Here is a 27,328-nt window from a genome sequence, read left to right on the forward strand (position 1 = left end):
TAGGACAAACCCAGAAGTTGCCTTCATTTTTTTCCAGTAAGGTTATGACATCACCAGTTTAAAAAAAAAAAATTACATAGCTGTTTCCCAAAGCATTCTATGCTGCAAATTATTACACTATGTGAATATTCAAATATATTTCCCAAAGTTGAGACACAAGTGAGATCTGGGTGCTGTGAGGACGAAAAGAAGTTCAACAATTGTTCATGATATGGAAAACAAGGACAGTGTGCAACTATGTGGCACCAAAAAAGGCATGTGAACTGCAAATGCTAAGAGCCAAATTGCCACTGCATAATTATCACTTACTATTTTTTGAAGTAATACTTAATAATGAATAGGACTGAATACAATTTGCCTATACTATCCATATTTCTACCCATTTTTCCCATGTGCGAATTCTTTTACAACTTTGCAAATATAATATAAATATATTCATAAATGTTTCATAAATACAGCTAGATATTGACCACATTTTCAGGGTGGATCTTATTAGCAAATTTTATTTTTTCCTAGAGATAGTCTCAATAGTTCAGTAGTCACTTGTATAATTATACTGTTAAGAAAATATATCATCACTTCGGAGTTATCTGTTTTGTTAAGTGCATTTCTAGATAGGGTACAGTTCACTTGAAAGTAAAGTATGAGTGTAGTGTATTTGTATGCTTATAAAATCTAACATTTCTCAGAAATCTGCCTCAAATTAAAAAGTAAAAGTTTTTTAAAGAAGAGTTGTATGGGATCATTTATATTGGAATTATTGTAGATGATCACATAAAGAAGCAACTGTGAGCATTAATAACAATGTTTACAAAGTTGAAATCCATGTTGATTAAATAAATCAATCAACTGCTTGATTCTGCATTTGTGTTCATCTTAGGAATTAGTCACTGGTTTGAATTTTCTGAAATCCCTGATTTTTTATTTGTCTAATAATATGTAATATTTTTAGACATGCTATAAATCCATCCTGTATCATTTGATATGTATTTTATTTTCTTTGCTCATCAAAAAAAAAAATCACTAGTTTGTAAGAAACTCTGAGAAGCTCTGTAATGAATTTCTCTTCCCATGTTTGAATTAATGGCACTTTCTTCCTTAATAATTTTCGCAACGTACGAAACTTAAGAAACGCATCTTCAAATTTTATCTATGACTGAACACGTTAATAATCTGGTGATTTGTTAAAACGAACCTTCCACACACCAGCACAGTATTAACACAAAACCAATATTTATTTTGACGTGGGGTTTCAGCCCTGAGGCCTCTCTTCATAAAGAGGGATTTTTTTTTTAATTTCCTTTTTTAAAATGTCTTTTTTTGGAAAAAAAAGCAACATTTTGCTGATCACCTTTAATACGAACTAATGTGAAGATCAAACATTGCTTTTAAGATTCAGGACTTACATATTGAATTTGATATTATCGCATTTATTTCAATATTCTGAAAGGGTAGGAAAAACAAATGTGTTTTGGCATACAGTTAAAAAAAGAAAAAAAAAACCCTCTGAATTATAAGAAGATGGAGTTCAGAAAGTATTCTTCATTTTTCCTCAAAAGGAATTAGAAGTCAGCATGTTGCTATTGCTTCCTTGACATAAAGACAGTGTCTTTGTTTTCTGTCCTCTGTATCTCTGAATCCTGTAATGCCATCACAGCAGAGTGCATTGGACACCACTTTAAATGATAAGAGTTTCAATAGGCACTTTAGTGGAATTAAGAAAAATCTAACACTCTTCCACCGTGATGCCACATAGCTATCTTCGTTCTATGTTGTCATGTCAGTAAATTGTATTTAATAGGCCTGAGCTTGTCTCAGTGTGTTTCCAAAATAACAAAACAAAACCAAGCGAGTACATTTAATAGGATTTATCTTGTGTTTGCAGAGTAAAACAAAACTGACAATATGATAAATATAGCAACTTGCTAGAAACCAGGTAATCAAAGGACTGTGTTCCTATAAAGCCTGGTGTGTGTGTGTGTGTGTGTGTGTGTGTATGTGTGTGCGCACATGTGTGCATGCATGTGTGTGTCTGTGTGTGTGTATGTGTGTGTGATTTCTATTTGTGTTTCCTTTTCTTAAATTTCTCCATTTGGTTGTGTTTTATCCTTCGCCTCTGCCCTAAGTGACTTTATCGGGGTTATAACTCTCTTCTTCACCAAACATGTCTGCCAAGACTTTAAAGCGGGGTCCCCAGTCTGCCAGATAGTCGTAGTCCTGGTCAGCTTCCGTGGTGAGAGAGTCTATAGAGCTAAGGGAGTCTGCTACTGATCCATTTCCTTCATATGCGTATGTAGCCAACGAATCGTACGGTGGAGCAGTCGGGTCCACGTCATTTTCCTGCAGCCTTTGATTAATGAAATCCCTTATGTCTGTGTTGTCTTCCACCGGTGGTCTCTGACGAGGTAAACAGAGAGAGTCTGGTTTTATATCCCTGCGAATTTTGTTTTCTTCAATCACTTTCGGATTTCTCAGAGCACCAATATCGAAAGCCTGCGTGTCCTCCTCCCCACCTCCTTCGTCATCATAATGGATAACGTTGTCTCTGATGTCTTCTTTCGAGGTCATTAGAGTGTCTTTCTTCTTCTGCCTTCGCAGAGCTACATACAGTACAACGATGGCTAGAACAAGACAAAAGTTGCAAGTTGAGAATATGTAGTTGATGATTTTCAAAGTAGACATATTATAATCCAGAAGGATCATATCTATGTTTATACTGTTCATCGTGTAAAGCTCAACTTCATTTTCAAATTGTAGCTAACAAGAAACCTTAGCAAAATTATTCACAAAATCAAGCAATGACTGTCTTATATTTAGTTTGTGTTATATTTCAGTATTTTAGTGGCAGTTAAAAAGGGTATGTTACAAAATTTTGTAAGAAAGAATGCTTGTTCTAAGCATAGAGAGAGCTGTATAGTATTGGTATAATAAAACTTGAATATTATTGCCCATAAGTAACACTTAGATATTATTTATAGCTAGATTCCCTAGCTGTAACATTACTTGCATTTCTAATGAAATAAACCCACATCTTCTTGTAAAAATGACTTTTCAAAGTGATACATTTTAGAAAGGGAAGAAAGAAGGGAAGGAAGGAGAGGAGAAAGGAAGGAAGAGTACAGAATATAAGGGCCTTAGTTTTATAAAGTGTGTCAACTGAGATTTCTAATTATTTCAATTCTGTGTCCTAACATATTGAGACATTTTCTAAATCAAATTCCCAGTGTTCAGTTTGCATTCATTAATGATAGAATTTTGAAATATTTAATTTATATGCTCTCACTTAAATCTTTCTTTGTTCCTGGCTGATGCCCAGCAACCACTAAATTGTAAGTGTTTAGTTCCTCTAGAAGCGAAAGGGCACAGATTCAAATCATAAAGTCAGTGCTCAACTTTGGTCATCATAAAACCCCCTCTCCTCCACAGAAGGGGTAACAGATTGAAAGTCACAGTATGTTTGATTTCCTACAGTAGAGTCTGGAAGACTGTTGTCAACAGATTAGAAATTAGAGGAGATTGCGTGATGAGGAAAGCTCATTTATTCCCTCTTCCTCCCAAATTAAAGGTTGACCAACTGGGAGGAGGAAGGAGATATAGGTAGAGCTTTTATACGATGGGCCTCTAAGAGATGTTTAGCACTCTGCACTCTTCCCAGGATTTAAGGAGGTCCCAAAATGAAAAAAGACCATTGCTCACCTGGGGAATGAGCCAGAAACTGCAAACCTCACAGAGAAGGCCTACACCTAAAATGGCTTTGGAGTTGCTATGGCTGAGAAGGGGACTACTAGCTGATGTATCTGAGGGCCCCGTAAAAGATCCCTAAATGCCACAGGACACTCGTGCTTCCCCTCATCCCAGGAAAGATAAGAAAATGGCTCAGAATAAATGGGAAGATCTGAAGGAGTTTGGGATTGGTTAAAGAGGTCCAAGAAGAGTTGGGTTTTTAAGAATTCTTCATGGCAGAACTAGAAATGTCAACATTCACTGCTGTGGACTTGCAAATCCATGTGCTAAAATGGGGCAAGTGCACTGTGGACACTCAGAAACTATTGGGAGGAATGAGTAACAGACAGCGGGGCAAAATGATGCTGAGCAGAGCAAGACGACACAGTACACTATAAAAGGGCCAAACAGGCCACAAATGAGCATCCAGAACATGCCAAGTCATGGTAGGTCGATATGGAAACACTCTGGGACTCTGGTGGCTCCTTGAAAGAAAGAAGCATGAAAGAGGAACCCTTGATTTGAGGTTAAGCACCTAACTGATGGTGTTCAATTTCAGGTGTGAGAATGTTATTTTGAATCTTTTTCCACACACCAATGTTACTTGTGTGAATTAGTATCTACACTATGCAAATTGGACAAGAACTTCAACTTCCAAACTGACATAAGCTTCTTAGAGAATGTTCTCCAAAAACTGTCATATAATGCCTTACTCCATGCTTTACATCCTAGGTTGTTTTTTTTTTTTTTTTAATTTTCTATCTTAAAGATAAATGTATGTATCTACATTTGTGAAGCATATATAAACGGATTCCACAGTGCCCAGCTGTACCTCTGTTGCAATTTGAACTTAAAGAAATGATGGGCAAAACAGAAAAGCTCTCTCTAGTTTTGTGAATCTGGCAGTGAATTAATAAGTGAATGGAGCCAGCTGAACAGAATGGATGGAAGACGGAAACCCCTAAAGTAGATTTATGTTAATTCTCACAGAGATGTTACAGAATACGTTACTTCAATCCTTTTCCTTTGCAGTGCTTCTGGATGTTTTAGTGTGTTCTTTTCTAGGGAGGGTGGTTAGAATTTAGATGTGTGGAGCTGTGAAAAAAGCAGAATGAGAACTGCTTTTGGCTGGCAGTTTAAACAGAAAAAAAAGTTAGGAATGATTTTACTTTCTTTCATTTCTTTCCTGTCTTTTCCCTTTTCTTCCTTTATTGAATGGGCATTGGAGAGCCATGGTTCATCTAGTATATTTTTAAAGATATGTACTATCTTATTAGATAGCAATAATTACTGGAATATAAGATGAATTATAAAAACACTGCTGTAAATGGGATATCTGTTATAGAAAATTTCACTGTGGCATGTGCAACAAACTGTTATTCCTTGGAATCCCCAAGGGCTTGAATGTACTCTTGTGTTTCTGATGATGTTATTTGTTTATTCTTAGTGCTATATATACAAAGAGTCTTAAATAGAAAATTCATATTAATAAAAAATAGAATTCAATGTAGTTAATCTTTCTTCTATCCAGATGTGACATCTCAACGAAGAAAAACTAATTTACATGTATTGTGAAGACAGAGGCAGAGAGAAGAGAGATTGAGAGAGAGAGAGAGAGAGAGAGAGAGAGAATATGGGATTAATATTGAAACCAACCTAAGAGTATAACAATGCACAGTAGGATTGCAATCAAAGCCCCAGTGCTGAGTCCTACAGGTAGAAAAATTGCTTCCACATTACAAGACAGGATGGTACCATCAGAGTCACATCTACAAACTCGAATAGTCATGGTGTTTGTGCTGCTCTGCACAGGGTAACTGCTGTCTTCTATTACAACAGGGAGGAAATACAACTCTTGCTGCCTGCGGCTGTATCCATTTCTTCGGGTTTCAATTCCAGCTGTGTTGTCTACAAAACAAGACATTGATGATAAGACGGTTACTAAAAGCTTCACTTCAAATCTGAAAGGTTGGTATCTGTTAAACGGTAGGAAGCTGTTCTTGCATCAGCAAAATAGACCCATATTTTAATTCTTTCTTTTATTATTATAAGAGCTGCCAAATGTAATCAAATGTAATCAAAATAATCCTTAGGAAAAGAAGAAACATTAATCTTATCTGGTATAAGATTTATATTTTCAATTCAGAAGGAATAGAAACTGGTTATAAAGCAAGAAGTGTGTTGACTTGACTCATTTTTTTAACATCAAAATGTCATTGAGAAAAAAAAATACAACTGTGGGTGTTTTCATACATGCTACAAGAGCAAAGATTACAAAGTATGAATCTGTAAAATATCTTGCCTAAGAACCTATTATTTAAAATATAACAAATACCAATTTCCCATTTGACTTATTATTTTCCCTGGATCTGAATCTGTGCTATATAGCTATGTATATGGTAAAATATATCTATATATATCTGTATCTACATTTTTCACTTTTGCACATTAGTTAGTATAGGAAAAAGAGAAAAAAAGTGTGTTAAAAACATCTAGATTCATTAAAATTTTTAAACATAAATAATCACCATTTTAATATAAGTACAAAAATGATTCATTTTAATTCTGACAAAATCAAAAACAGCCATATTTACTTAGAATAATCCAAGGCAATAAAAATTTAAAATCTTATGTAAATGCAATTAATACTTCTATTGAAAGTATTATTTTGCATGTATTTGTTCTTTACTTATTGTATTTCTACACATACAAGTGGAAATATGGTTTTATTCAAAACACCATTTCTTTTTTGTGTCTGTTAAAGTAACTCCTACACATTCTTACTATTTATTTTAAAAAATGTATTGGGGCGCCTGGGTGGCTCAGTCGGTTAAGCGTCCGACTTCAGCTCAGGTCACGATCTTGCGGTCCGTGAGTTCAAGCCCCGCCTCGGGCTCTGGGCTGATGGCTCAGAGCCTGGAGCCTGTTTCTGATTCTGTGTCTCCCTGTCTCTGCCCCTCCCCCGTTCATGCTCTGTCTCTCATTGTCCCAAAGGTAAATAAACGTTAAAAAAAATTTTTTTTAAAATAACAATAAATAAATAATATATTAATATTTAACCTATTATAGTCATACATCATATCCACTTTGGAATCATGGAAACTAATTTTAGAAAAATATAGTACTCATTAAAATACAAGTTTGTCAGACAATGTTGCTAACTCAGTAATATTCATTCATCTATTTGTATATTCTAATTTCAACAACTAAAACTTAAGCAGATTCTCTAGATTCATTACATTAGAAGCACTAAGTTGAGAAAAAGTTACTTGATAAGATTGTTTTGCATGGGAAGATGAGTTGGTTATTACATAGGGATATTTTTTTAATTGAAAACAAAAAAAATACCAAGATGCAAAATGTCTATTATAACATGCATGGCCAGCCAGACTCAGTAATGCCAGATAATGATGATGAGAGTAGGAACAAAGAAATGTGGACTAGTTGAATTAACATTGAAATCTTCAGCAACTGGTTGAATACCTGAAGCTGAGGAAAAGGAACAGTCAGGATTAAAATTTGAAACGTAAGAATAGGAGGTTGGAGAAGCTGATATATGTGTACTTGAGGAGCCATGGATTTGGTATTCTTGAACACATTATATCAAAATGTACCCTACCCTTTTGTTATTGTTTAGCCTCCCCATTATCCATGGGTTCACTTTCTCTGTTTTCGGTTGCCCAAAGTCAACCTAGGCCTGGAAGCAGATGATCCTCTTTCAGATGTGTGGTCAAAAGGTCAAGGGTAGCCTACTGCTATATCACAATGCCTATGTCTTTCCCCTCATTTCATCTCATTGATGAAATTTCCCCTCATTTCATTTCCCCTCCCCCATCTCATTTCTCTTCATCTCATCTCATCACCTTACATCATCACAAGAAAAAGAAAGATGAATACAGCACAAGATTTTTTAAGAAAGAGAGAAATCACATTCACATAACTTTTATGTGAGCATATGGCTATAATTGTTCTATTTCATTACTGCTGTTACTGTGTCTAATTTATAAGTTAAATTTTTTCATAGATATCTGTGCATAGTAGAAGACGTGTATATGCAGGGTTCAGTACTACCTGTGGTTCGGTGTCAGGAATCTACTAGGTGTCTGGGAACATACTCCCCCAGAAAAGGGGATTACTGAATTTTCAACCCATTATTGTTATTGATATGTGACCATATACAATTTATTGTGCTGTTCATGATGGGAAAAAAGACATTAAACCTCATTTCCACTCTTAAAATAGTTTCTACTGCACAACAGATAAAGAAAAAGTTTATGTGTATCATATAACTATTAATATATATGCACACAAAGAAGTTTTATTCAACTGTAAGAAAGAAGGAAATATTGACATTTGTGACAACATGAACGAACCTGGGGGGCATTATGCTAAGTGATATAAGCCAGGCAGAGAAAGATGAATACTGCACATGACAGAGGTGAAATCTAAAAAAGAACGACAACAACAAAAAGGAACCCATAAAAACAGAGAGCACAAATGGGGTTGCCAGCGCTTGGGGGTGGTGAAAATAGGGAAACATGAGCAAAAAGATACAAAATCTCAATTATAAGATGAATGGGTATAACAAGGTATACCATGGTAACTATAACATGGTGCTATGGTTGATACCACTGTATTGTAGAATTGAAATTTGCAACGTGAGTAGAACTGAAATAGTCTACCCCTGAGGTGGGGCGGGGGGGGGGGGGGGGGGGGGAGGAGGTGAAGTAAATATGTGAGGTAATAAAAAGTTTCTATTCAGTTTTTAAAGACTTACACTTACACTTAAAATGTAAGTTCAGATAAAAGGGGGAATATAATAAATGGCATATTTAAATAGCAAACAATGTTCAGACTGTGACAAAACACTATTGCTATGAGGCAAGATGATCTAATTCATATTATGAGATATTAATTCTCCAACAACCATACAATAGGGAAGATAGTCAATGCTTATGTCCCTGAATGATGTGTCCATCTACTTTGTTGCCCAAGCCAAGGATCTGGAGGTCTGATTAGTCTTCTTGTCCATTGTATTCACATCCAGAATTTAGGGAATCTAGCATCAAGCCCTACAACTTTCTGTCTCTATCCACCTATCTCCATGAGCCATTACCTTAATCTAACACACTTTCACCCCCTCCTGCAATAGCATCAGAAGTAATCCTATATACTTCTGTTGTCTCTTTCAAACTACAACCAAACTGATCTTCCTAATGCAAATTTGAACATATTATGCTCTTCTAAACCTTTCCAAAGTTATAATGTCTTTAAATGGCTTCTAGTTAGGGTGACTACATGTTCTGGTTTGTCTTGGGCAGTCCTATTTTATGTGAGCTGTTCTAATTAAAATCACTAATATCGTCCATGTCTATTCTCCAAAGTATTCTAGCTTTCATAATAAAATATGTGGTGTCTCTACTTATAAGGTCTTTCATATTTGGGACCCTACTGCATTTATAGCCATTCCTCACACTACACTAGTAGATGGAGAAAACCCTACTGAATTTCCTTCTGTGACAAAATGTCTGATTTCTTTCTCTAAATATTTACAGACAAGTAAATTTTTTTCAGACAATCTTTGACTTCTGTCAGTCATTATCATCTCATCACAATCTGCTCATTTGTTTTATAAGCATAGAATTTAGTAAGAAACTAGCTTTTTACCATCAAATATTATGAACTCAGATGTTTCTAATTCCCATTTCATAACTAAAGAAACTTAGAAGGGATAAAATGTCCACAGTCACAGAATTAATAATGTAAGAACACCTGGCCAGTACTTAGCTGTAATATATCCAGGGTCCTTTGTATTTTTGTAGTGGCTGTCACAGTAGCAGATGTGATACCATTAGGAGCAGAAGCAGTGGTGATGATGACCGTGGTAGACACAGAAGTGCAGATATGATGGCAGAGGCGATCACTAAAATAATCTTGGGTATTGCGTTAAATGATTTGCATGTATTAATTTATTTAATATAAATACTATGAGGTTGATTTATTTCAACTATGAGTTTAAAATTATGTAGTATAACTTCATACATTGAGAGTCTGCCATTGAGGACATAATGGAGTGGGAATGAAAATTTCCGCCATACTAGTTACAAAGCCTGTATTCTTAACCTGTGATGTACTGTATGTTACTCAAACAAACCAATTACTAAGAAGTTACCTGTTTGTACAAGTAATGTGCACGTGGAACAAATGATATATTTAAAACATAGAAAGCATTCAATTTCCCAGATAGGCTATTTTGGCTTGACTCGTTAAGGGACCGTCCACATTATAAATGGAAGCAATTTGCCTCATTAGATACGATCTATATAGGTTAAATATTTAATTTACTGCTAGCCATAGAATTTCGTATTTCTCATATATGGATTTCCACATTTTATGAACTTGAGTGCTTCTAGGAAAAACATGGGTTGCTACCTTTGCGCCCTTTTACAAAGTTACATGGCAAGAGGTACGTTTTTATGCGGTTAAACTTACTTCTGAAGTCACGGACTGTAAAATTTGGTTTGACGGCAGCTTCAGGTGATAATCTAAAGGAAAATTGCTGCCCAGCAGGTGAAAGATCTCGGTCTGCAGCGCTGACTATCTGAATTATCTGAAACAAAGTTGAGATGAAACTTGAAGTCAGTCATGAGTTTCAAAGGTAACTTGACATCCCAGGCTAGTAAGTTTATTCAGTGATGCATGCAAGGAGAGATAAATGACTTTTTTTAAGATTCATATCAGTGGACCAATTATTTATAAATAATTTTTTTAAATTTTTTTTAACGTTTATTTACTTTTGAGACAGAGAGAGACAGAGCATGAACGGGGGGAGGGTCAGAGAGAGGGAGACACAGAATCGGAAACAGGCTCCAGGCTCTCAGCTGTCAGCACAGAGCCCGACGCGGGGCTCAAACTCACGGACCGTGAGATCATGACCTGAGCCGAAGTCGGCCGCTTAACCAACTGAGCCACCCAGGCGCCCCTACAAATAATTTTTATAAACAAATATCTAAACATTTACAGTTCGTAATGGCAGGTACAATTATAGGGTCTGGGCCAATTCCAAATCAATATCTGCATAAATAAAAAGCTTCAGGCGCCTGGGTGGCTCGGTCAGTTAAGCGTCAGACTTCACCTCAGGTCACGATCTCAGGGTCCCTGAGTTCGAGCCCAGGGTCGGGCTCTGGGCTGATGTCTCAGAGCCTGGAGCCTGCTTCCCATTCTGTGTCTCCCTCTGTTTCTGCCCCTCCCCCGTTCATGCTCTGTCTCTCTCTGTCACAAAAATAAATAAAACGTTAAAAAAAATTAAAATAAAAATAAAAAAAGCTTAACAGCATTGAAAATTCTCACTAAGAAGCAAAATAAAATTAAAATGCACTTGCTTGTACTGTTAAAAACTGAGAACAAACTGAGGGTTGCTGGGGGGTGGGAGGGAGGGCAGGGTGGGTGATGGGTATTGAGGAGGGCACCTTTTGGGATGAGCACTGGGTGTTGTATGGAAACCAATTTGACAGTAAATTTGATATATTAAAAAAAAAAAAAAAAAGTATGGAAAGAGCCCAAATGTCCATCGATGGATGAATGGATAAAGAAGGTGTGGTATATATATACAATGGAGTATTACTCGGCAATCAAAAAGAATGAAATCTTGCCATTTGCAACTATGTGGATGGAACCGGAGGGTATTACGCTAAGCGAAATTAGAGAAAAACAAATATCATATGACTTCACTCATATGAGGACTTTAAGACACAGAACAGATGCACACAAGGGAAGGGAAGCAAAAAGAATATAAAAACAGGGAGGGGAACAAAACACAAAAGACTCTTAAATACAGAGAACAAACAGAGGGTTGCTGGAGGGGTTGTGGGGGGGGGGGATGGGCTAAATGGGTAAGGGGCATTAAGGAATCTACTCCTGAAATCATTGTTACACTATATGCTAACTAACTTGGATGTAAATTAAAAAATAAATAATTTAAAAAAAAATAAAAAAAAATAAAATGCACTTGCTTGCATTTTAAACTAAATAAAATAAATGCTTTCTAACATAAATACGAAAATGCTTACTGGAAAGAAAATCGCTGATTATTTAAAAGCCCTTGCGACAGCAAAATTTTAGTATAGTTACGTTTGTGAGAATGAATTTTATTTTCATAAATAAATAAAATGTTGAGAAAGAGAAATTCAAAGGATGTATATCCTATTTTGTTCTTTTATTTGTTTCCCCCCAACGGGCCAGAATGCTAATTGCATTCTCATAAAATGTTTTTAGGAAGTAAACACTAACCATCGTGTTTAAAATTTTTCCTAAATCTCTCCCATAGGTTGTATGTCTGGTAGTTAAAATTCTGACACTTCAGTAAAGTGCCCTTAAGAATTTGGAGATTAAAAATAACTTCTAAGAGCCAAACTGTGAAATTGATAATTCACTACACAGATAACCAATTTATAATGGCTTTGAGGTTTTATTTATTAACATATGCAATGGCTTTGCATCAGAAAGAATTTCAGGAATTGTGTGTAGAAGAGGGCGAGGGCAGAGGACTGCTCAGGTGATGACTCTTTTAGACTAAGTTTGAATTTGCCAAAGGAAGACCTTACATTTCAAGTACTGCATTGTGGTCACAGCGGGCAAAGCACACATCGTGTCTTAGCACAATGACATTAAACATGTGATTTATTTTTTTAATTAATTTTTTAATGCTTATTTATTTTTGAGAGACAGAGAGAGAGAGAGAGAGAGAGCACTGGGAAGGGGCAAAGAGAGGGAGACACAGAATCCAAAGCAGGCTCCAGGCTCTGAGCTGTCGGCACAGAGCCCGACGTGGGATGCAGGGCTCAAGCTCACGTGTTGTGAGGTCATGACCTGAGCCAAAGTCGGACAACCCACTGACTGAGCCACCCAGGGGCCCCTAAACATGTGATTTATTTGATACTTTTTGTTTTCATTTCATGGTTAAAAACCAGTCTTAGTACTATGTTCTACCTCCCCATATATTTGTGTGCATGTAGGCTTACATACACATACACACATTCACACATAAGCATACCTACTAGGAAATTTAGTTCTGAAGCAGTATTGGTAATTTGTAATTTGAAAAATTAGTTTACTTTATTTTTTTAATTTTTTTAAGGTTTATTTTTTGAAGGAGAGAGAGAGAGAGAGACAGAGCATGATCAGAAGGGCAGAGAGAGAGGGAGACACAGAATCCGAAGCGGGCTCCAGGCTCTGAGCTGACAGCATAGTGCTCACCCAATGTGGGGCTCGAATTCACAGACCATGAGCTCACGACCCGAGGTGAAGTCGGCCGCTTGGCCGACTGAGCCACCCGGGCGCCCCAACAAATTGATTTTCTAATGAGAAATCCAGGTCTCTAGTTCAGTGTAAATCGGTCCCACTTCTATCAAACTTCAACTTTCCTTCACATAAATCCATATGCTTAATCAGATCATAGTTCCCATCCATAAATTTTCTGTAAATTATTAAGGGATTGATTTGCCAGGTGTTTTGTTTTGTTTTGCCATTAACTACTATCAGCAAGCATAATCACTTACTAAATTAAAGTTCTTTAACACCAAAAAATATCAAGAACATAACTTTAGAATGAAGCAATGTCCTTTCAAACAGCAGAGAAGAAAATTTTGGTATAAACTGTCACTTATCTGGAATTGACACTTGGGAGTCATTACGCTAAGTAAAAAAACCGCTCACACTTCAGTGATTCACCATTGTTGATTTAGATAGTATCATCCTTTTCTTTTCCTGTTGTCTCTTGACAGATATCACATATATACACGTATACATACTTGCATACATACATATTCAATTAGAGGCCAGAAGAGATAGACAGCTCCTATGCATAATTCTTAGACAATGGGAAGATGGTTCGGTCAGAAGCAGAAAATGCTCACATTCCACACTCCCTTAAAACTTAGTAATATTTCAGGGTTGTGCTTTGTACATAAATGTGACCCAGTAGAAAGCCCAACAGATGTTTATTAGAAAAAGAGCGTCCAAGGACCCCACGGATTACCTACCACTTTGTCCAGATGTAAGAAAAACAAGTTACCTCAGGTCATTTCTACTATTCCCAACTTTTTAAACTCATTTACTAGACAAGCAGAGAAGCACCGAATGGAATTCTATATCCGAAGGACTTTCATTGTGTGCATTACAAGAGTCTGATTGGTATAAAAGAATTAAATCCCTAATTATCTTTAAAAAAGTAGAGGATTGGTTATGGGGGTGAGGGTGAAGGGGTCTGGAAAATGAGAAATTGCTACACTGTGGAATTTCAGAAAACCTCTTAATACATTCTCAAATAAACAAATCAGTTTATTATTTGTTAAACATTTATTCAGGTGCTTCTATTTCAGACACTAAAGCAGGCAGTGAGCTTATCCCATGTAATTTGTGGGTACATTTAAGGGGATAGAGGGTTAAACCTTTTTCTGCATTTCTGCGTCTATTCAAAGTTAAGGATGCAAATTTATCAAATGGGAAATCTGACTATACAAGTCATGCTGTAATAAAATTAATCCTTTCTCCAAATTATCAGAGAAAGGATTAGAGCAACACAAGCCACTAGAAGTTTCAGTATTGATGGAAATATTGTATATCTACATGGAAAAAAAATGGTAGCCGCTCATCACATACAGCCATTGAGCAACTGAAATGTGGTTAGTGTGAAAGAGATCACTGATTTTTAAATTTATTTAATTTGAATTTAATAGCTACCTAGCTAGTGGACATCACAGGATTAGGATTATGGGACAGATTTGCTACAAATCAGTTTAATGCATTCAAATTGAAACAAATACTGAAGATTAAAGAATGATCTTTTTGAATAATGATAGTGTTTGAAATATTAAAATTTTTCTGTAAGAATTAAAACTTCAAATTTATTTAAATGAATAGTTATGCTATTTAAAGGTGATTAAAATAGAAAGCAAACCAAGCATACTGATCTATTTTTCCTTTGGACCTAGGTGCACAGTATTGGGTTAATCATATTATTATTTCTGACACACTCTCATCATTTGCTCATTCTTGATTCATCATATCATATCATATCATGTCATATCATGCCATCATATTACATTATAACATGGTATGCTATTTTACCCACTCATCTGTAATAGTATAGAAACAAAAACTGGCTACCCAACACCACTCACATTAACTCTAGGATTTTGATATAACTTTTTTTATCTATGGTGTCCTCCCTCATGAGATCTCCCACTAGAATCAGAACAATATTGACTTAATAAGGAAAATATAATTCAGAGATTTTCAGTAACCCAGATGTTTTACTCAAGGCCACCAAAGAAAGAAGCCTTAAATTTTTAATGGGCTATAGCGCTTTTCTGTACCTCTTCATAAAGCATGTGACCAAAGCAAGAAACACTAGAAGAATGCATTCTCAATTTGTTTGCTTCTTTATAGTCACAGAGTCCATGGAAATTCCACAGTAAAGGAAAGGAAAACAGAGCAGATCTGCAATCCTAGGCTTTTTAGTCATACAAAGAATGTTCACTAAGCTAGCATCACTTTATCTCCTGTGGTGTTACTTGTACATCCATAAATCACCCTTAACTTTTGAATTTACTATCCATTGTGGGTTTTTTTTAATGTAAACACACACACACACACACACACACACACACACACATATATCTGTGTGTGTGTGTGTGTGTGTGTGTGTGTGTGTGTCTTTTCATGTGTGGGCTTATAACCTGAAACACATGCATATAGTAGGTCTTCATATGCTATTAGTTAACAATATGAATAAGTTACCTGTCCCGGTTTGGCATTTTCACACACAGCTGTCTCATATGGCACAGATATTTCTGGAGGAAATTCATTGACATCTAAGACATTAATCAATATGTTGACTTTGCTGCTTAATAACGGGTTACCTATTGAAAACATAAAAAAAAACAGACAATTATAAAATCTGGTCAGTTATTGCTTTTATAGTAAATGGTCTTAACTTTTTTTTTAATTAGCCATTATATAGAATCTAAGGGATCCTTCTTTTATGGGAAAATTTGAGGTGTTTTTCCAAATATAAACAATAAAAGGATGGATAAGTAAGGTATCAGTGCTTTGCTCTCAGAGCACCAGGAGTGAACTGTATCAGGGTTCATCCCTGAGATTCACTCACCGCCAAAGATAAGGTCAACCATCTGGCTAGTATTTTGTCAAACGTGTAGCCATCATACAAGAGTTAGGTCACAGAACCAATCTTCACCAGTAGTGATAATTTTCACTGGATAAAACATGTTTTCTATGTTGTGTCCGTATAATTAAAACTTTATTGAGTAGGATCATCTATGTTTAAAAAGTTCTCTCAAAATGATTCTTCCTGAAAAGGATGATAAATTACAAGAAGAATGAAGGAGAGAGGGCTTTTCAAAAGTAAAAATTAAAATACAGCTTTAAGGAAGTAAAAGACATAGATTATGGAAAGCTAATATACACCATAAAATTGCTTGCTGGTGATAAGAAAGAATAAACAAGATTTTCTTCCTTCAGTATAAAAAAAAATGTTGTTTTGAAAAAGTTTCTGCCAAAATCCAATCACAAGTTGTAGCTCCAGCCCCTGATATATTATCTGCCTCCTGTCATTTATTGAAGAAGACTAGATAAAATTAAATTAGTAAGGCGTAACAATGCACCTTTTACCTTATTTGTTATAAAGTTTTACCTTATTAAATTTCACATATGGATAAACTGCCTCAAATTGTTGAAGGACCTTGCCCGGAGTCACACATGCAGGATTATGGGAGGTTAAGATTCAAACCCAGGTCTATGGAAATCCAAGTACCATGTATATGGCACCATGACTTCCCTACTGACTGTTAAATCCTTCATCGCAGTGCTGTTGAAGATTCATAATATTAGTATTCTTTTAGACCTCTTTCTGAATTTTTTTAAAGAAGCATACAAGATCCCAATACATAAGTGATTCTGACAAGTCTAAGTTGATCCTGCAGTACTAAAATTTATTAGAAAATAATAGGCGCTATAAACAGCATCGTAATAAATGTTCACATATTCACACGTGACACAGTGAAATCTGTCATCATGTACCAGTACAGACACAGATAACACAAAGAGAGGATGAATGGTGCATTTTGTAATATGGGATGTATTTATAGAAGGTGTATCGGTAATCTTGGTGAAGGATGCAGAAATTATCTATGATTTAACAATTTATATTGGCCAGAGGGAATTATCTTATTTGATAGAAAATGTCTGGTTGTTTTCACAAGTTACCTGATCTACCTTCAACTCAGTTTCTTCATGTAAAACACAAGGTACTAATAATCCCTACTTCATAGGTTGTATTAAATAGGAGGTGGTGCTATACGAAATGTTAGATCACCTTTGGTAAATTGCATTACTTGTATTACCAAGTGAATTTCATGGAGGTTATTTGGTTCCACATCTATTATTGGTGTTAATTACTCCTATAGCATAGTATGTAGGTAAAAGTCAGCAATTTGGTTAAACTTGGTTCACATGCCTAAGAAAAGCTAGAGATTATAAAAAATAACAGAATTAATGCCTAATAGTATGTAATGCTTACAGTGTACCTATATTCTAAAACATGTTACATAGATGAACGCTTTTAGGGTTCACAGTATATAGTGATACATATAGTGTCAGAATGCTGGGGAGCAGTTAGGGGATGTGACTCATGCAAAAATCACAAGTTGGAACTAACAAGATGGGGTTTGAATCCAGGTTTCTTAGTTCCAAATTAGTGCTCTTAAACTCTGTTACATACTGTGTATTAGAAAAAAATTGAAATGTATTTAGCTATTGAAAAAAATAGACAAGAAATTAATGTTACAGATTGGTTTAGTAAATTCATGTGACTAACTTCACCTATTCAACTTCTATACAACACAAAAATCATGCTCCACTTTCCATTTTACATGTGAAGTATCGAAGTATAAGTCCTGAGGCCATATAAAAAGGAAACTGTTATTTTGATTTTGTTTTTCCAGGACCAGAGTTTTATTTTGGGAAGCTGGGGTGAGGATCGGCTGTCTTCCAAAAGGGTTGAGACTTCTGGTGCAATTGTGTTTTTAATGCAGATTTACCTTTATAATGTGTAAGCATGGTATTCAAATTAATTTAAGCCAGTTTTTACCCATGAGAAATTCCCTTTTGGTCATTTCAAATTATTTATCTTTCTGCAATATAGATTTTAACATTTGCCTAATGAGTAAATAGGTCACAAAAATATAATCACTATTGTAACATCATATTATTAAAAGTATTTCTCAAAAAGATGCTTTTGGTAATTTAGCTAATACAATTTGTTGTGTGAGATCTTCCTGTGCCCTGGAGGACTTGTGGAGTTACTTAAAATTAAACGTGACCGGTCATCATTGTGGCAATTAAAAAAATAAAGGCCCAAATAAGGATTGAGGGAAAAAAATAGAACAGCTATAAAATGACACTTCATATTGTCAAAAATGAGCGATGGGTTTATGGATTTCATTATATTATTATCTCCTCTATTGTATATTTGTAAATTCTTTCATAATTAAGGTTTCAAAATGTGACCTTATGTGTTTAAATGCCACTTGGGGAAGCAGTAACAACTCTGTTCAAGAACTACTGCACTCAAGTAAGCACTGAACTTCGTACAAGAGAATGTAATTTATTAGAGTAATACAGAGTTTTTTCATTGATGCATATAATTCAGAAAATGATGTTGAGGAAATCATGACCATTTTTTCTGACTCGGCTAATCTGTATTTGGGACAACAATGATGTAATTTGTTTAGACACCATTTAGCATGAGCATGATTATCAACATTTTGCCATGTAGAAACTCGTTATCACTGAATACTTAGTGAGGAAATTCAAATATAAATTTAGTAAATTTAAGGAATCCAAATCATCCAGGAGGATGTCAAACATTCACTCTTTGCAACTGACATGATACTCTACATGGAAAACCCAGAAGATTCCACCAAATAACTGCTAGAATTGATTCATGAATTCAGCAAAGTTTCAGGATATAAAATCAAAGCACAGAAATTGGTTGCATTTACGCATGAAAAATGAAGCAAAAAAAGAGAAATCAAGGAAGCAATCCCATTTACAATTGCACCAAAAACCATAAAATACCTAGGATAAATCTAACCAAAGAGAAGAAAAATCTATACACTGAAAAATATAGAAACCATATGAAAGAAATTGAAAAAGACACAAGAAAACTGGGGAAAGATTCCATGCTCCTGGAAAGGAAGAAAGAATATTGTTAAAATGTCGATACTACCCAAAGCAAACTACATATTCAATGTAATCCCTATCAAAATAACACCAGCATTCTTCACAGAGCTAGAATAAATAATCCTAAAATTTGTGTGGAACCAGAAAAACCCCAAATAACCAAAGCAATCTTGAAAAAGAAAACCAAAGCAGGAGGCATCACAATCCCGGACTTCAAGCTATACTACAAAGCTGTAATCATCAAGACAGTATGGTACTGGCAAAAGAACAGACACTCAGATCAATGGAACAGAATAGAGAACCCAGAAATAGACCCACAAATGTACAGCCAACTAATCTTTGACAGAGCAGGAAAGAATATCCAATGGAATAAAGGCGGTCTCTTCAGCAAGTGGTGCTGGGAAAACTGGACAGCGACATGCAGAAGAATGAACCTGGACCACTTTCTTACACCATACACAAAAATAAACTCAAAATGGATGAAAGACCTCAATGTAAGACAGGAAGCCATCAAAATCCTTGAGGAGAAAGCACGCAAAAACCTCTTTGATCTTGCCCACAGCAACTTCTTACTCAACACATCTCCAGAGGCAAGGGAAACAAAAGCAAAAATGAACTACTGGGACTTATCAAAATAAAAAGTGTCTGCACTGTGAAGGAAACAATCAGCAAAACTAAAAAGCAACCGACAGAATGGGAGAAGATATTTGTAAACGACATATCAGATAAAGGGTTAGTATCCAAAATTTATAAAGTCCTTATTAAACTCAACAGCCAAAAAACAAATAATCCAGTGAATAAACGGGCAAAAGACATGAATAGACATTTCTCCAAAGAAGACATCCAGATGGCCAACCGACACATGAAAAAATGCTCAACACTCAACAGGGAAATACAAATCAAAACCACAATGAGATACCACTTTACACCTGTCAGAATGGCTAACGTTAACAACTCAGACAACAACAGATGTTGGTGAGGATGTGGAGAAAGAGGATTTCTTTTACATTGTTGGTGGTAATGCAAGCTGGTAAAGCCACTCTGGAAAACAGTATGGAGGTTCCTCAAAAAATTAAATATAGAACTACCCTACAAACCAGCAATTGCACTAGTAGGTATTTATCCACGGAATACAGTTGTGCTGATTCAAAGGGGCACATGCACTATCGACAATAGCCAAAGTATGGAAAGAGCTCAAATGTCCATTGATCAATGAATGGATGAAGAAGATGTGGTATATACAATGGAGTATTACTCAGCAGTAAAAATGAATGAAATCTTGCCATTTGCAACTATGTGGATGGAACTAGAGGGTATTATGCTAAGTGAAATTAGTCAGTCAGAGAAAGACAAATATTATATGACTTCACTCATATGAGGACTTTAAGATACAAAACAGATGAACAAAAAAAAAAAAAAAACAAAACAAAAAAAAAACAGATGAACATAAGGGAAGGGAAACAAAAATAATATAAAAACAGGGAGGGGGACAAAAACAGAAGAGACTCAAATACAGAGAACAAACAGAGCGTTACTGGAGGTTGTGGAGGAGGGATGGGCTAAATGGGTAAGGGCCATTAAGGAATCTACTCCTGAAATCATTGTTGCACTGTATGCTAACTAATTTGGATGTAAATTTAAAAAAATGAAATTAAAAAAAAGTTTAGTAAAATTGAAATAACCAAAATCCTACATGATTAGTTACTGTGCTGTTAGTAGTCAAATCGCTTAAATCCAATTATTATTGATCCATGTTGCTTTATAGTTCATAACTAACTTATTAATAGTTTTTAGTTCACACAATAAAATCAGGAAATTATTTTTATCCTTAATCCCTTCAAAGATATTTGTTAAATATTCTTTCCCCACCCTTTGAAAATATCTCAGTCAGCTCCCTTAGCTTTCTGAGTCGGTCTCAGTTAGAATTGTTTATTAGTAGTATTTTCCTTTTTTTTTTTTTAATATATGAAATTTATTGTCAAATTGGTTTCCATACACCACCCAGTGCTCATCCCAAAAGGTGCCCTCCTCAATACCCATCACCCACCCTCCCCTCCCTCCCACCCCCCATCAACCCTCAGTTTGTTCTCAGTTTTTATAGAATTGTTTATTAGTAGTATTTTCAAGTGCAGCTTCAACTAAGAAAAAAAAAGCTAAAGCTCAAATTACAAAAAAAAAGAATGAAGTAAAAAAATCACTGTTTATCATAAATGAGTTAAATTCCTATAAAAGAATATTATGAATTTATGCCAAAAAATCTAGTCAACATAAATGAACAGAACAAATTCCTAGAAAGACACAAATTACCAACATTGACCTTGAAAAGAAATACAAAATCTTAATATACATTAAACAAATGAATAAAAATCAAGTTGTAATTAAAAATATCTGAAACCAAGAAAAAAAAGTCATGCAAACATGCCTTTACTGGGGGGATTCAATAACTTTTTAAAGATCACATAATACCAATTCTTCATAAACTTTCAGAATATAGAGAAGTAAATACCAATTCATTGTATGTATCCTGATACCAAAGCCAATCCAAAACATCACAAGAAAACAAAGGTATAACCTATTTTCACTCATAAACATAAGAACAAAAATTTCTTAATAAAAGGTTAACAAATCACTTCCAGGTCATACAAAATTACTACATAATGACCAAATAGCATTTATCCTAAAGATACAGGATTCATTTAATGTCCAAGAATAATCAATTGACAACACATATTAATAGAAGAAAACAAACAAACAAAAAAACACATGGCCATATCAAAAAGATTCACAATTTTAGCATTTGACAAAATCACACAGCCATTCATAATTTTTTTAAATCCTCTAAAAATGTAATGAATAGGAGGCAAGCTCTTCAACGTGATGTAGTCTCTCTTCATGAAGCCCATAGCTAACATCATACTCGACAGTGAAAAAGTCAATGCTTTCTCTCTAACACTGGGTACAGTGCAAAATTGACTGGTCTTACCACTTATATTCACCATTGTACTAGAGGGTTTATATAATGCAATTAAGTGAAAATAAATTTTAAAAAAAGATTAAAGTATCCAGATCAGAAAGAAAGAAATAAAACTACTTTTGTTTAAAAAATGGCATGACCCTATAGGTAGGAAATCCTAAAGAATCCCCAAAGAAACTAATGGATATAATAAGGGAGTATATCAAGGCCATGAGATAAGAGGGTAGTATTAAAAAAGGCAATTACATACTTAATAGCAGCAAATGACAAACTAGAATTGAAATTGAGAAAAAATTCAATTCACATTAAAATCAAAGATAATAAAATATTTAGGAATACATTTAACAAAATAAATGCAGGACTTATAAACTGAAATTCACAAATCATTGCTCAGAGAAATCAAATGGATTGCTGATAGAAAGGACAGCTGATGGAAATATAAAATTGCATAATCACCTTGGAAAATAGATTGGAACTTTTTATAAACATTGAATATGAACTTATAAGGTAGCAATTCCACTCTACACCCAAGAGAATGAAATAAATGTCCACACAAAAACCTGTATGCACATAGCCATAAAAGTATTAGGTATATACTTCAAAATTGAAAACAGGTCAAATGTATATATTTGGTGAATGGATAAGCATTATGTGGCATATCCGTACAATAAAGAATACTCCAACAAAAAAAGGAACAAAACACTGATACAACATTTGAATGAATCTGAAATATGCTGTCTTCTTTGATAATAAGACTGACATAGCTCCTTGGAACTTGGTTAGTTGCAGAAAGTAAAAGGTTTCAGTGACTTTGGGTTTCTGAAGTACACGAGCCTTCAGAAGATTCCAGGTCCCCTGTCAAGTCTTCCAGATTTCCTGGAGCAGATATTAAGCCATTCCTTTTAGATGAACCCTTTTAGAATGTCTGCCCCAAAGAAACTGTATGATAATTTATCATGCAGCAATAGATAACTAATCCAGGAGATAAGAAATACTAAAATATATACTAAAAAGAAAGAAGGATTCTTTCTAGGGCTTCAGTTGGAATGGACCCTGCGGGGCCCTAAGGCAGCATCCATGGTGGGGAGAGCAGTCCCTGCTCTTAACCACCATGCAGAAACTTTGTCCAAGGGGCTTGTCACTAGTGATCCAGGTAATGTTTACTCACTACAGGAAAGTGTCCCTATTTCCAGAGAAGCTTCTGTTTCTTTTTTCTTTTTTTTTAATGTTTATTTATTTTTGAGACAGAGAGAGTGCAAGTGGGGGAGGGGCAGAGAGAGAGGGAGACACAGAATCCTAAGCAGGCTCCAGGCTCTGACTGTCAGCACAGAGCCCGAAGAGGGGTTTGACCCCACAAACCATGAGATCATGACCTGAGCCAAAGTTGGACGCTCAACCGACTGAGCCACCCAGACACCTTGGGAAGCTTGTTTCTATGGAGATAGAGCCGTAAGCACTCATAGCCCTCGGTGGCCTGGAGTGGGAGTCAGGGTCCATTTACCTGACTTCTGTGCTTTTGGACGAGGGCTGAGCAGGGGCTGCTGGGGCACAGAGCCTGACATGGAGGGATTGGACAGCAAGGCAGGGAGGTTGGTGGCTGTTTCTGGAAGTCCCTGACTCCATCATCTGATGACAGGGATCATAACTACTCTCAGGAGTCTCAGCCCAAGGCAGACCCTGCCTGGGAACTCATGACCCCATTTCAGTCCTGACCTTGAGAGGGAGCAGGACAGTCAGGGCGTCACATGTGGCATCTGCATGGACAGGGTGTGGAACAAGTCCGAGGTATCTTGCCAGGCTGTACCCATGCCCACTGCCTAGCTGCCTGTGCACCTGGCAAAAGAGGTGACAGGACTTCCCACAAGACATCTTCAGGGCCTGTCCCCTGTATCATGTCCATTCTAGCTACATCAGCCCCAACAAATTCTGGGCGAGCAAGAAGGCTGAGAAGAAGCAACTCGTCAGGAGCTTCAAGGCTTGGACCATCCAAATCCAATGCTGGTTCTTCATATGGTAGGATGGTCATTGCCCCTTCAAGTATGACTGTATTTACCTGCACTATATTACTCAGCTTCTGGCTAAGGCCGCAAGTCCTGGTTCTATCTGGACAGAGAATGCGCAGCTTGCTTCTGTGACTGTTGCACTGGGCCCAACAGCATTCACAGGGGCAACAAATTAGATGAGTAAGTATTCTTCGCGGGCTGTGCCCTCACCATGGCCTTCTGGGATTCAGAACTCCTACTGGATCCCAACAGTTCTTACCATGGACTCCTGTAACCCAGACCAATCTGTGAGGGAGGGGGCTAAGGGCAGGGGGCACTAGGTGATGGGTCTCTTCCGTTTTGGGGCTAGGAGTGAGATGAAAGTAGTAAGCGCTCTACCCACATGCACTGCAGCCGTGACACAACTGAGGAACACGGGGACAAGTGGTGGGCACTGGGAAAGACAAAGTTGTTCTTACCCTCTTGACAAAGACTTGAGTTTTAACTTAGTTCTTTTGTAGAATAATTCTGAAAGAAAACAAATAAAATGCACCTAAGCCATAGAGAAAGGAAGAAAAAGACAAGAGGAGAGGAGAGGAGAGGAGAGGAGAGGAGAGGAGAGGAGAGGAGAGGAGGAAAGCAGAAGGAAGGGAGAAGAGAAGAGGAGAGAGAAGGAGGAAAGAGAAGGAAGGGAAGGGAGGGGAAGGGCAGGGAAGGGCAGGAAAGGAAAGGAAAGGAAAGGAAAGGAAAGGAAAGGAAAGGAAAGGAAAGGAAAGGAAAGGAAAAGGAAAGACAACTTGTATTTCTTCCTAAATTGGTGTTTTTCCCATCTAAAGTTCCATTTATTCCCATGTCTGTTACTTGATGCTGGTGGTTTGCTAGAGTTCTGGGTGGAAGGATAGACAAGAATATTCATTCATGGTCTCTTTATGTAGACTGGGCTTCATTGCAATGCACATAGTGGCTAAAGTTCAAGGGCAAGTGTTTTAAAAACAAAAGAAATCAGACAGAAACTCTTGCTTTTATGACCTAAGATGGTCACATAGAAATACACCTCCTCTATGTTAGTCAAGGCTGTCACTAATCCACTTCAAAATTCAAGGGAAAGGAAGATAGAACACAATTCTTTTTCTTTTTTAAATTTCTTTAATGTTTACTTTATTAATTTTTGAGAGAGAGAGAGAGAGCAGGGGAGGGGGAGAGAAAGAGAGAGAGGGGGAGAGAGCAGGCTCCACACCGCCAGCACAGAGCCTGAAGCAGAGCTTGAACCCACAAACCACGAGATCATGACCTGCGTGGAAATCAAGAGTTGGACACCCAACCGACTGAGCTACCCAGGTGTTCCTACAGAACCCAATTCTTTATGGAAGGAATGTCAGCCTCACTGTCAGAAGAACATATGAGAAGAGAAGGACATGGTATGCCCATTTTTGGAACTTATAATCAGAAATCTCTTTCAGAAATGGTTCACTAGTAACTAGCATTGTAACCTTTAATAAGTCCCAGGAAAACTAAATTTTATTTACTTTTTAGAAGTTTTTTATTTAAATTCCAGTTAGTTAACATATAGTGCAATACTAAACCTAACCAAAGAGGTGAAAGATCTGTACTCTGAAAACTGTAAAACACTGATGAAACAAATTGCAAAGGACACAAAGAAATGGAAAAACATTCATTCTCATGGATGGGAAAAATATATTTTAAATTTAACAGGGAAATCAGAACTGATAGGAACTTAGGTCCCTGGTGCCATCCTCCTCGGTGTGGGGGGTTTTGCATAAAGGGGCAAAGAGAAGACCGTGGCTTTATCCACAGCTCTCTTCAATGTAGAATATCAAGATTCCACATAAGATTTCATCTGATGAAGTATCCTGATAATCTATCTACAAGTTTGAAAATTACAGATCTATCAATCCCCAGTTACAGGTGAGGAAACTTTGGTGTGATCTTGCCCTACATTTTCTTGTCAGAGTCAAGACTGGAATTCAAGCCCTCTCACTATGCTTTGCACTGTTCTATGATACCGGTCAGTGAACTCAAAGAATAAGAAGACACTGCCTGAGATCTGCCCATGTGTGTGATAATCACTTACTTTCGAAGAGTAACACTTGGGCTGCTATCTAGCCACCATGCTGGGAGAAAGCCCAGTTCACATTCGAGGATCAAATTACAGTTATAATTTTTTGTACTAAATATTCAATAAATACTGGCCAAATAATAGAATATTTGCAGGAACCAGTGAGAAATGTAATTGAAAATATTTTGAAAACTGTAAAGGACTAACAAACACAAGTTTCCTAGTATGTTAAAATACACTGGAGCTATTAGGCTTCCTCATTTAAAAATGACATCTGCTTTGGGGCGCCTGGGTGGCTCAGCCAGCTAGGCATCAGACTTCGGCTCAGGTCATGATCTCACATTTCGTGGGTTCGATCCCCGCAACGGGCTCTGTGCTGACAGCTCGGAGCCTGGAGCCTGCTTCGGATTCTGTTTCTCCCTCTTTCTCTGCTCCTCCCCCATTCATGCTCTCTCTCTCTCTCCTTCAAAAATAAACAAAAACGTTAAAAAAAAATTTTAATGACATCTGCTTTGAATACCTACAGGGGTTAAAAATTCAATTTTGTGACTGTGCACTAAATTGCGACTACCATAATGTCAAGAACAAAATCTTAGCTTTCTGTGACAACAACAAAAACCTGAATGATAGTGCAAACTGAGCATGATACAGTGAATAAGTAACACAAGCTTTCTTTTTCTTTTCTCTTTAAATTAGTTCACTTTTAAATTACAAGTTAAGATAAACGCTATCTAACAATAGCCCTGTTCAATTACAGTAGTATGATCTGCATCTATACCAAGCAATCCATCAAGCAGATTTAAATTACTCATATAAACCCACGCCAAAGTCAAATATTACTTGTCTGTTGGTGACAAAAACTGATTTCTAGGGGCGCCCGGGTGGCTCCGTCGGTTGGGCGTCCGACTTCGCCTCAGGTCATGATCTTGCGGTCTCTGAGTTCAAGCCCCGCGTCGGGCTCTGTGCTGACAGCTTGGAGCCTGGAGCCTGTTTCGGATTCTATGTCTCCCTCTCTCTCTGACCCTCCCCCAGTCAAGCTCTGTCTCTGTCTCTCCCAAAAATAAATAAACATTAAAAAAATTAAAAAAAAAACTGATTTCTGAAGAAAAAGGAACCTTTAAAAATACAGCCAGTTTTTTTTTTCCTCTCAATGAACACACTAGAGAAAACCTATTATTAATTTTAAATATTTGCAATACCATAAAGCCCTTAGATATTCTGAATTCCTGGAGAGCAAGAGCTGAGTCATATTTGTCTTTAAGCCTCCAGAGTTTAACACAGAGCCTAGTACATTCTAGCAAATGAAATATA

General features: G+C 36.4%; 1 protein-coding gene across 5 annotated transcripts in view; it reads right to left on the reverse strand.

The window, feature by feature from the left end:
* Nucleotides 1–1,216: 1,216 nt before the first annotated feature.
* CDH12 (cadherin 12) overlaps nucleotides 1,217–27,328 on the reverse strand; it is a 1,048,697-nt gene continuing 1,022,585 nt past the window's right edge. For all 5 annotated transcript variants that reach the window (XM_053906903.1, XM_019450745.2, XM_019450744.2 and 2 more), the window contains 4 exons: nucleotides 15,523–15,644; nucleotides 10,216–10,333; nucleotides 5,380–5,631; nucleotides 1,217–2,621 (listed from right to left, as the gene is read on the reverse strand). In XM_053906903.1, coding sequence (XP_053762878.1) covers nucleotides 2,122–2,621; nucleotides 5,380–5,631; nucleotides 10,216–10,333; nucleotides 15,523–15,644 — 992 coding nt within the window. In that variant the 3' untranslated portion in view covers nucleotides 1,217–2,121. The remainder of the gene's footprint in view (nucleotides 2,622–5,379; nucleotides 5,632–10,215; nucleotides 10,334–15,522; nucleotides 15,645–27,328) is intronic.

Source organism: Panthera pardus, unplaced genomic scaffold, assembly GCF_024362965.1.
Source record: "Panthera pardus isolate Hobbes unplaced genomic scaffold, ASM2436296v1 HiC_scaffold_2, whole genome shotgun sequence".
Lineage (NCBI taxonomy): Eukaryota > Metazoa > Chordata > Mammalia > Carnivora > Felidae > Panthera > Panthera pardus.